The 12,236-nt window shown below is 43.5% G+C and overlaps 1 protein-coding gene across 1 annotated transcript in view; it reads left to right on the plus strand.

Annotated features, from left to right (window-relative positions):
- The window catches only part of LOC111141448 (protein tyrosine phosphatase, receptor type T), a 706,124-nt gene that overhangs the window by 532,077 nt on the left and 161,811 nt on the right, over positions 1-12,236 (plus strand). Inside the window, exon 14 of the mRNA XM_022494012.1 lies at positions 10,657-10,686. Within this exon, the coding sequence (XP_022349720.1) occupies positions 10,657-10,686 (30 nt within the window). The remainder of the gene's footprint in view (positions 1-10,656; positions 10,687-12,236) is intronic.

Raw genomic sequence — 12,236 nt, forward strand, 5'->3', positions numbered from 1 at the left:
TCCTTTCTTGATGTGCTTTGTCTAACAGGATCACTCTTTTCCTCAGGCTCTCAGTAGAATGATGGGAGAGGTAAGGTTATTAACCAGCTACTGTTTTTCTGGTGGGAGAGGGGGAAGGGAAGGTATGACATTAATATCCGGGAACAAGGGCCCCCGAAGCATTAAGGACAGCATTGCGTTGTCATATCCTCATCATCCGTAAGACCATATTGTAGGTCTCAGTGACAAGTCAGCTGCTATTAGATGAAGTCAAACATGAAGGCTGGTTTCTCTGGGAGCAGTAAGCACGTGTAAGATTGCTTACATGTTTCTTAGAGTCACAGACACATTAGAGGCGGAGGTGACTCTGGGATTGCCTACCTGGAAAATGTAACCAATTTAATAGAAACGCATTCCTCTCTGATAGACCTGAAATGTTCTCATTCTTTGCCACTGATTTGTAAGTCAGATAAGCTCTTCCAATTTTGCTCTTTCTAAAGCCTGGCTTAACCCACGTCACCATTGTCTGTGAGCTTGTGAAGAAATTTCACTTCCTTCTCTGCATCTATTTCTGCAACGTGTGACTTTTCGGGAGGGAGGAAAGAGCTTTCTGTTTCCAGGGTGGGAACAGGTATAAAGTGAGTCCTTTGTGTGGATTTAACCTCTACTGCATATCTTTATCATCTGTCACCTGTATCAAAACTGTCCATTAGACCCAAGGAAGGACCCAAGGACCCTCTTGTGTCCCCAAGAGGCAAATCTGAGATGTTGTGGCATCAATGGGGGTGGGCAGGGGCGAGGACTAATCACTGTTTGCATACACAGTATCTTTTGGGAAAAAGAAGAGAAAGGGAAAAGAAAATCTAGTTGACAGTAATAATTTACAGATGGGTGCAGGGCAAGGAAATAAGAGAAAAAAAGAACATAGTATAGTTCTGTACTCTTGCCAGTAGTGTACAATGTTTCTGATGTTGAGAGATGCCCGCAAAGGACAGAGAAGCATTTGGTGAGCTCCTTTAGCTCTTCTGACTCCAGCCCCATATAGAAGTATGGGGAAAACGTCATTGTTCAATTAAGTCCGTCACTAACTTACTGCTGGCCTGAATGCTATCCACAGCTATCTAAAAGGAAGAGGTATTAAAGGAAAAGAAAACCCCAAATAATAGGTAGATCATCACAACTCAGGATCCTGGTGTCAGCATCTCTTCAATGTCCCACTGTGACCTCAAGTTAGTTCCTGGATCTAGGAACTCTCAGAAGTCACATGCCTGATGTGCCTCCTCCACTGGCTTGAGCTGGGTCTTCTTCGTCACCTCTATGGACATGGGAGTGGTGGCTTCCTATTTCCTCTGCTTCTGAGGGATTCAGCTGGCTCAACAATTTCCCCACAGCCCAGCTAGGTATTCCAATACACAGATGTCCCTCGATTCTCCCTGCGATGTTCATTATCATTGGCCTTGGGGCTTCCTTGTGACCCTCCGAAGAGAGTCTTTCTCTTACTTGTTTTCTTTTGGGATACTGAACTAGAAAGTGACAGAGAATGAGCTAGAAACACAGGGGACCAAGGGAAAAACTTAATGAAGGACGTTAAATCAATTGTTTTGTTGTTGCTGCTTGGTTGTTTTGTAATGGATTAAGTGGGTATTTAGAAATGTACAATTGCAGGAAGGGATATGAAATGTTGGTGGGTGATTCAAACAGGATTTGCAGAAGGTACAAGTTATAGTATTTTGCATAGTACCTTTGGCTCTTTGGAGAGGGCTTCTTTGAATGCAGGCCAATGCAGAATCAGAGCTCCATGGAGATACAGAGTGTTACATGAGCATTAGAAGAAAGCAACCTGGAGGGGCACCTGGGTGGCTCAGTGGGTTAAAGCCTCTGCCTTCAGCTCAGGTCATGATCTCAGGGTCCTGGCATCGAGCCCCATGTCAGGCTTTCTGCTCAGCAGGGAGCCTGCTTTTCCCTCTCTCTCTGCCTGCCTCTCTGCCTACTGTGATCTCTGTCTGTCAAATGAATAAATAAAATCTTTAAAAAAAAAAAAAAGAAAGCAACCTGGAGCTCCTCCCTGATACAGTTCTTAACTGGGATATTAAATATTGGTTGGATAACGGGTCCATCCTTTACTCCTGGTTCTCATGATCACATCTGGACCTCAGAATGTTCTAGAATGGGTCTCTGCATGCCATAATGTAATAGAACATACCAACTTTTCATGCACCTTGTTGAGTTTTGAAATAGAAACTCTCATTACTATATTACTATATTACTCTCATTACTATAGTCCTTGTCATCTTTTTCCCTGGCCTCCTTCCACTAGAATTGCTAGAGGTCCTCTCCCAAAGGAATATGCAGCCAAAGGGCTGCTAGGCCACCCCTTTGGTCCCTTGGCTTACTACTATAGGGCTCTGGGTGCCATCAATGAAAATGAACATGGAAAGTTCAAGCCTCAGTGCCTTAACCTTGGTGTGTGAAGGTGTTTGTTAGCCATTCACATATGGGAAGTCCTACATTTTAATGTTTGTTTTGGCGATATGCACATATGTATGCATGTCCACAAGCTTCATGGTCCCAATTTAATCCTTGGGACACACCCACTGAAGTCTGAGCATGGTCCTCCAAGACTTAAGGTGTAGCCATTTACTTTTGCATGGGCAAACCCTGGAGCCAGATGAAGTAGGATTCTTTGGTAGAGTTGTACCCCAAGACTTGTCTGGATCCCACATTAACTTTCCATTCCTTTTTCTTTCAAATGGAAACTGAGCAACTTTTAGGGAGACCTTTTTGAGGTCAGTCCCTACACATGGTTCTAGCCACCTCCATCTCTCTTCCTCCTCCCCCTTCCCAGCTCTTCCTGGTCCAGCCTCGATCTTCTGCCAATGGTGCTTTGTCTGCCCATATAGTAACTTTTCCAAGAATGAATTTGAAGTGTCTTGACTTTGAGATATGAGAGCCTACTTTGAGAAAAATGTGCATCCCTTGGTTACTTTGGTTCTCTGTAACTTGGGTCTGCCCCAGGAGCTCCCAGTCTAATAGGTATAGACATCTTTTTGCTATGGACAAGAAAGCAGAAAAACTGGGTCCAAATCTCCACAGTTCTATTTATTTGCTGCTAGACTTGGAGAAACAACAAAGCTAAGCCTTTTGCTTTTTCAGCTGTGAGATGCAGCTAATCCCATGGGGGTTGTTCTGAAGATCAAATGAGCTAATTGTTGGGACAGACTTTACTTCCTGTACCTGCCTAAGAGATCATAATGCATAATATCAACAGGGACATTATTCTCTCAAGTGACTGTCAACCTTACCAAGCCAACTCCAAACCCACTGCTAATATGTTAAGGGCAGTGCTAAAATCAGTACACACATTCTAACCTGTTTGTAGATTTTCCATTTAAATGGTCCCCGTAATCTGATTTTAATACTTCAGATAGTCATAGCAAGGTAGGATGTTGGTACTCCTATTGGGGCGGGGGGGGGGGGGGTTTGTTTTTTTTCTGCTGTTTTTTGGGGGGGGATAGGGAAGAGGATACTGAAGTTCAAAAGATTTTATGATTTTCCCAGTCCTTGGAGAATCAAAACACAAGCCCAGGCTCTGTGACTCCAGAGAGTTAACTGAATGCTGGTAGCTTCTATTCTGTCAGTCCATGGAGACTGGTAGAAAATAAGTGAATCCTGGAACAGGAAACAGGTGGCCCAGGTTCAGGCATCATTTGCTAATACTCTCTGCTGTTGTGCATGCTGTTGCCCTGAAGCAAATGTCGGACATTTGTCTTCACCTATAAGCTTCCTGCCATTCTCTAACCCTCAGCCCAAGTTCCTCCAAGTAGGACTCCCAACTATTGCCTCCTCCTTGAGGCTTCCCACAAGCCCCCAACCCCAGGAAGATTCCGTGACCCTCCCCTGCACGCAGCCACTGTGCCATATACCCAGGTCTTCAGGCGTGGATGCATCCACATGGTAGGTGTAGTTTTGCTGGCCTTGAGATGGGAATGACCCAGGAGGGCAGGATCTTCTACTTGTGCCTTTTCTCACCAGAGCTTCACTGCCCTGTATCATCTGCCTTGGGATATCTGTTTTGAAAATCCCTCGAGGTTTTCATGGTCAAAGCTCCAGTCATCACTTGCCTACCAACCTGCTCACTATCCTGTGTCCCTATCTTAGTGACAGGTACTACCTCTCATTCCATCAGTCAAAATGATGGGGTCGTAGCACCCTGATACTTCTGAACCTGCACGTTTACCTTCCTTGGTCACATCTTCCCCTCATTCCCTCTGTGGCTCCTTCCCTGGTGAAGCCCCTGTAGCTCTGTTGCATGCCTCTCCTCCCCAGCCCCACCCCTCCTACCCACCCTCCACAGTGCGGTCAGAGTGATGTTGCAGAAATGAAACTTGGACCCCCAAACCTGCTGTCAAAAGTCCCTTGATGGCTTCTCCTCCCTTATAATAGTAGTTCATGGAGTAGAGATGAGAAAATAAGCTATGTTTTATTTAGGTCATCTGGAGGGTCGTGTCAAGCTGCGCCATCCTCTGCTCACAGAAGTTTTCGCAGATTTCCTGAAGGTCTTACTCCACTCCTGTACATTTGCTTGTGAAGTCTCCTCCTCATTCAATGCCTGTGTTTCTCAGTTCCATGGGACCTGACTCTACCCCTGTTTAAGGTCTCATTCAAAAGCCATCTTTCTCCAGTAAACCTTTGCCGACCTCCAGTCTAGACACAGTCTCTTCACCATCTGGATCCCCTCTCTGAGGCTCCATGTTATATCCTGTTATATTTGTCATTTGTATTCATATCTTATCTTCTCCACTAGACCATCAGCTGCCTATTCTGATTCATCCTTATCACAAACGTGCCGTGCGAATACTGGGGATTCCCTAAAAACATGTTGAATGGAGGAGCCCTGTGAAATTAGAACAGATGGGGCCCAGGATTCACACTCTGTCTCTTGGGCAGGAAAACTTCACTGAGAACACAGACCTGAATATCAACATGGAGCATCAGGAGTACACCCAGTGTGGTGAGGACGTGAGGTTGGAAGGGCAGCATGGGAAGGATTCACCATAGTCTGTGCCTTCAGGGAATGCACTGTCTATCCGGGGGGAAAACATGAGGCGATAGGAAATGGGAACTTCTGGGCTGGCCAAAAGCGACAGTGCCACTTTGAGTTTGTAGTGGGCTACTTATCACAAAACCAAAATGTGCAATTTCAGGAAATTGCCCCAAATCCCATTGCTAATAAGTGGCAGAGCTGAGTCTCATACTTGGCCAGTCTGATAATGGATGCCACACTAGCCTGAATGAAATATAAAACAGGACTTGCTGAGATGCTGAGTCATACGATGTAATTTTCAGTGGTTCATTGAGGTGGGAAAGCAGCCCAAATTAAGTGGGTCATGCTGGCTGTTTCATCCATGCCATTCTAAATAGCTCCTTGCTCCACACACTGAAAAGTAAATCCTTCTGTTTGTGCCCATTCAGGTAGCTGCTCCAACTAGAACCCCGGAGGTCCTCCTTAGTACAGTTAATCACCAACTCACCTTTCCATTCACTTCTCCTTCCCCATGGCCATTACAAGAAAGGCCCCCAACATTTCTTACTTGGACCCCTACAGTAGCATTCATGACCCCAATCCCTCTTCCCTCCAACTTTCTTCTCACACTCCTGCCAGAAACATTCATCTAGAAAAATATTTGGCCTCTTGGCTCTTTGGGTTCTCCCTATGAGCTGTGATATTGGGACTAAGGTCCTTCAGCTCTTTGGAAACTAGGCCCTGCCAATATTTTGCCATTCTCACCTTGCTAACCAGCCCCTACATTTCATAGACAGTTCCATCTGCCCGGAAGTACCCTTCCTCCTCCATCCATCTAGATGCTCCTTGACTTTACAACTCAAGCCTCATAGACTCTAGACCACCTTACCTATCCCCCTTCCACTCTGACCCCTGGATATGGTCCCACTGCTCCCTGTGTTGCCACTTCATGTCACTTATCAATCCAGAAGACAGTGATTATTAATGCAGGCTTTTATCATTTTTTTTTAGAATTTAATAACATCTTTTTTAAAATGTTTATTTATTTGAGTGAGTGAGAGAGAGAAAAAGCATGAGAGGAGGGAGAGTCAGAGGGTGAACAAGACTCCCTGCTGAGCAGAGAGCCCGATGTAGGACTGGATACTGGGACTCCAGGGTCATGACCCAAGCCAGAGGCAGATGCTCATCTGACTGAGCCACCCAGGCTCCCTTAGTATAGGCTTCTGGAGTCAGACTGCTTGGATTCTCATTCCTGCCATGCCACTTACCTACTATATAAATTTGAGTAAGTTACTTAACGTCTCTGAGCTTCACTTGATCATCCATAAAACAGGGATAATAACGCTGCATAGTGAGGATTAAATAAAGTATTCTACCTGATGTGTTAGCACAGTAGCGGGCATGTAAGTGACCTCCTGCTGTTTAAGTGGTAGCTCTTATTACTCTTATTACTCTTTGTTTTACAAGTTTCTTATCTGGCTCTCTCATCAGACATTTGGACTGGATCAAGATCTCCTTTGTCTTTCTATCTCTGGAACTTGGCAGGGACAGGCATATAGTAGGCCTTTGAGAAATGTTCGCTGAATGGGTGATGGGAAGACGGATGGGGGTATGATGGATGGGTTGTTGGATGAAAGGGTAGATGAGTGTGTGGGCTTATAGACTAGATGGATAAGTGGGTAGGTAAATTACCAAGTGGGTAGGTGGATGGGTGGTTAGATGGGTAAAAGGATGGATGGCTGCATGCATGCATGCATAGATGGAAGCATGGATGGATACATGGATGGATACAAGGGGGGATGGGTGGGTCTATGCATGCATGCATAGATGGATGATGGATGGCTACATGGATGGATACCAGGGGGGATGGGTGGGTCTATGCATGCATGCATAGATGGATAATGGATGGGTAGATGGTCAAATGGATAGTTAAATAGATAACTTAGTCCTGTTTAAGTAGTATGGAACAAAAGAATGCTGTGCCTCAAGTCAGCCTTGTCAGCCAGCAGAAAAGAAGATTCTGCAGTATGTGATTTATTAAGTTTGGAGTTTTTTGTTTTTTTCTGAGCACAGCTGTCTCCCTGTTCAAGATTTTTGGTCTCAGGCAATCTGTTACTTGCAATATCACTGTATCCTTGAAGATTTAGACCTTCGGTAAATCTTCTTCAAGCCTGAGAGAAAACACACATGTATACTGTGTTGTGGCCACACAGTAAAAAACTATAATCCTTGCCCAGGAACACTTTGCAATATAATTGGGGAAAGATACTCAATTAATAGAAGCTTGTCAGTTGCTATTCTCCTGGAGTTGCCTTGAAGCTGGGTCAGGATAGCACCCACCAGCTTTTGGTGACAACCAGGATAGCTCAGAAAAGCCACTTGGAAGAGGTGGTTTGGAGATAAGAAGCATGTTGTCGTGAGGAGGTGGCCCAGCAGAGGTGAGTCCTGAAGGTTGAAAGCAGAAAAGCCAGAAGATCCAGAATATTGAGTGCAGCCTGGGGCCCTAGAGCACAGGCTGGGGCTGTTGATGGTGAGGACATCTCGCTCAGGATGGAGGCATTACAGTTGGTCCCAAACTATGCAAAGCAATAGACCTAGTGAGGAGTGATCCCTTAGAGCTTCAGATTCCTCAATCAAAATCAAGAACAATAATGCTTGTCCCATGGGGTGGTTGGGAGGATTAAAAGGTTTAAGACGCTTGTCATCTCAATGCTAGACCCACTGCATTGCTCAACATCCATCTGCTTTCTTCCTTCTTCACAGGCAGCACAGGCTAGTGGTCTAGAACACAAGCTTTGGAGCCATGTTGCTGTCAAATCTGGTTACTAGTTGCACGATCTTAGGCAAATTACATAAACCTTTGCCTCAGTTTCCTCCTCTGTAAAGTGAGAATGATAATAATACCCATCTGTCAGGGTGATTGTGAGGAATACATGAGTTAAAGTATGAGAGCCTAGGACAATGCCTGATGCATAGTAAGTGCTCCATAAGTATTTTTATTATTTTATCATTATTCCTATCATTCCTAAAGAAGTGAACACTTTGTTCCTGGTTACCAGAGTGAGAAGCAGTAAACCTTATATCTGTGGATGAGGTGGGGACATAAACTCCCCTTTATTGAGGACTACTAATGTCAGGTGTTTAGATTACTGTAATCTAATATCAATTAAGATTAATATGATTTTCTTAAAATACTTCATATATTATATATATCACATATAATTTGAATATGATTTAGATTCATGTTAATGCCCACAGTGACTCTTGGGAATAGGTAATTATTGTCCCCAACCTTGATGTGGAAAGACTGAGACTCAGAGATACTCAGTGACTTAAAGCCATGTAGTTAGCAAGTGGTGGTGCTGGAGCACAAAGACATATTTCCACTCCTCAAAGCGATTTAGGCTGACAGTCATCCATGCCATTCACCTTGGTGCATGGATCAGGAAAGAGTGGTTTGGAAGGAGGAACTGACTTGCCCAAAATGTCATTGTGAGCAAGTGAAAGACCTGAGATCAGAACCCTGCCCTCTCAAATCTCAGCCACTGTTCCTGACAATATGGAGAGCAGAGGTAGCAGTAAGTCTTCATAAAATGGAAGCTCAGCTTTCTTCCCCACGGATCACATGTCTAAGCACTGGATCACAGAGCCAGCCATGAAGTAGAGGAATGGTCTCCTTACAGTGTGAACCTATATGGTTGGCAAGGGGGATTTGGTGACTTGTGTGGGCGCTTCCAAATCCCACCCATCACATTCCTCATCCTTTTCATCATCTAGGGCCACTGTTCCTTTGACCCAAGATGTTGAACGGTTTTATGAGTGACCAGATGTTGCTGCACTGTGGTTCATTTTCCCCAGCTCAGCTTCCCAAGTATACATGGGGCTTCCTTTCTGCCCTAACTTCTCAGAGTCACTTTCCTTCTGAGAGAGGAGAGTTGGCTTCTCCTGATGAGTAAGAGAAAGACTACAAGTGTCCCTGCCTGGGGACTTTGGCTACTTTCCTACTCAAGAGGGAGAAGTCTGAGGCTTCAAGAACATGTCCCCACACTGCAGACATAAAGACTGCATCTTCCTGAGTCAAGCAAACTGGGATAACTGTTGCAATTAACCAGATAACTCAAGAGGGAAGGGAACTGTTCTTGCCTATTCAGATGGATATTTGGAGACCTTAATTATCAGCAATTTTTCTCAATCCACAAATGTATCAGTTACTGTCAGTGTGGTGAAGTCTGTAAGATAAAGGCATTCCTATTTATTTTCCTACAAAGTACAAAAAGTTATAATAAAAGAAATATCGTGGATTTATTTGAGTTTTTATTGTTCAGAAGCCAAGAGCTAGAAGGGACATCATGCAAAGAGATTTCAGGTGGTGATTTTTCAAGCTTTCTTTTGGAGAATGCAATTCTTTGTCATGTGAAATTTTAAGTGAAACTCCAGTTTATAAAATACTTAAAAAAATAGAGAAGGGCTGGCTTTCTTGTATAGTGGGGGACCAACAGTCCTACCTGCTCAGTATTCCCCTCTCCCATTTCAGTGAGGCTACTATACAGAACCCCCAGGAGGCTACAAATACAGTCTGAAAACTAATGACCTACTTTAACTCATATGAGGTTCAGATATGGAGATAAAGGCACAGAGAATTTATTCAAGTTGTAGTCTGTTCGAATTGAAGGTTGGAATTCCTTTCTCTTAGCGCAGTGCTCTTAATGATAGAGTTTGAATTTTGTTTTGATCACTGATATGTAACAAACATGAAATTTAGTGACTCCTTTTTCTTATGTATCTTAGCTTTGGTCAGGGCTTTAAGGGAATAACTTGTTTTGTTCCATGATACCAAGAGTCTCCATTGACATAATCTAACTGGTGGGGGCTGGCTGGATGTCTCTCTTCATGAAGTTTTAGTGTCTTTCCAGTTGGTCTTTTCAAGATGGCAACCTCAGGATACTTGGACTTCTTCAAGGAGAGTCAGGGTCCCAACTGAGGGTTCTGAAGACCCATATAGAGCTACAAGTCTTCTTTCTGATCTATCATAGAAATTCCCAGAGTGCAATTCCTACCACATCCTTTTGGTCACATAGGGCCAATCCTGGTTCAATGTGGGAAGAAACTACACATGAGCATGCGTACGGGGAAGTGTGGATTGTTGGGGAGCCATCTTGAATGGTAGCTACCTGATTTCCTTGCTTTTAGCATGGCCTTACTAAATAGGTTCTGATTGGTTTGACCTGAAACTGAGAACATAGAAGTCATTGTGGCTTTCCTTAGGTCATAAGAGCACTATCATGTGGAAGAGTGGTAGAATGTTCTAGAAAGCCAAAAAAGTCATAATTACAAGGAAGCTAGTTTTAGATGACCTGAAGAAAAGAACCTTCAAACAAGTAAAACAGCCAACATTAGACGTGGCTTTTTCAGCGTGAATAGTGAATTTCTCCATCGTTAAGAGAGGTCTGTCTCACTCCTTCTACCACCGGAAGTATCTGATTCTCAGCGAAGATGATTAGAGAAACTTGCATCTCCTTGAGCTTTGGGATGCTGAAATACTATGTGCATTTCTAAGAATCAAGATTTCATATAAATCTAATTCTTGTTTGTTTGTCTTTTCTTTTTCCCCCTTTTTGGACATTTCCTTCATCTGACTGCCCATCAATATATAGAAGAAATGCTTATTCCTACTCCTATTACTTGTAAGTATCGACCCGGGGAAACTTTTCTTCGTGCCCTGTGAGGGAACTGTAGCATGCATTTCCTTCACCAACCAAGTGTCTGTTGGTTTTCTCATACTCACTTCTGTCTAAGTCATCTGTAGCCCCAAAGTTTTTATTTCTCATAGATGTTTTCCATTTGAAAATGCACTGTCATTGTTTATGTCTGTTATGTTTCTGCCATCTTGGATTTTTTCCCCCAATTTTTTGGAGATGTGAAGGCAGTATAATTTTCTAGTTAGAAATCCTGAATTTCATCAAGAGGTTAACCTAGAGATAAAACAGAATCACCAGTCTCAGCAGCTTCAGAGCCCATTGGTGTGTACTTGGGGAATGTGTAGCCTTGAGGGACTCAGAGGTCAGAAAAAAATCATGGGCTATTTCCTGTATTTCATTAAGTCTTCAGGGAACCATGACTTTACCTAGAACCAGCTTCACAGGTGACAGAAACATCCAAGATCTTTGCTTTGGGCTGGAATGATCGCAGTCTGGGGTTTGGCATTAGGTATCTCATGTTACCAGTGCATTTTGTTGGTAGTTACAGCTGGCCTGTTGCCTGTCAGTTTTTTTGCACTTTCTAAATGAAGGTGATGGTTTTTCTCATTATTAACAGACATTTTGAAAACACAAATATAAAGGGGAAAAAACTTCCATCAATAGATCCTTGGTAATGAAAAGTTAAGAAAACCACTGAAGTAGTCCCATCTTCCTAATATGCATTTCCAGTGTTTGAAAATTGAGGTCAAGGGAAGTATATGAAACCATTCATCCAGTTGGATTAAAACTCAGGATGCCTGGCTTCTGGTAAAGTGTATTGTCCATCATTCCATGTCTTGCTCCACCTCTGGCACACCCAGGCTTATGAGGGAGGCCATGTCTGCTAGTGATCATCGGCTGAAGCCTTCACTGATGAGGATGGACCAAAATAAGGCTCTCCCACCTCGTTTGCTTAATGTTTGGGTTCCAGGTCAATAGGCCAAACAATGAGCAGATAAGATTTTGGTACTACTGCCATCATATTATCCAGGAACAAATGGACCGCCACCACCAACACTGAAAGTACCAGAGAATTTGCTTTATTTTTTCATTCATTCATTCCTTTGGTAAACATCCATTGAACATGCTCATTATGTTCCAGACACTGTGGATGGAGAGATGGCCAGGACGTTGAGCCCCACCCTCCCAGTATTCAACCCTCTCTGGGGTCTAGGATAAAACCAAACACTTGAAATGTCAGCTGAGAGGTGCCTGTATGTACTCTGGTATAGGAGTGCTTACTGGGATGACTAAATTTCTAATGGGGCAAGGAATAGTTACCAGTGTTTATAGAGATGGATTTTTCCCACTACTGAGGAAATAAGAATTCTAAGCACAGGAACAATATAGGGTGTTGTTGCTGTGGTAGAAAGAGAATGAGCTTTCAGAGTTGTGATGCTCTGGGTACAAGTCACATCTTTGTCACTCATGTATGAAACCTTGAGAAAGTCTTCTGAACACCTTGAGCCTTATTTCTCTTAAATCCAAAATAGAGA

Source organism: Enhydra lutris, unplaced genomic scaffold, assembly GCF_002288905.1.
Source record: "Enhydra lutris kenyoni isolate GAN:26980312 unplaced genomic scaffold, ASM228890v2 scaffoldscaffold6, whole genome shotgun sequence".
NCBI classification, from domain to species: domain Eukaryota; kingdom Metazoa; phylum Chordata; class Mammalia; order Carnivora; family Mustelidae; genus Enhydra; species Enhydra lutris.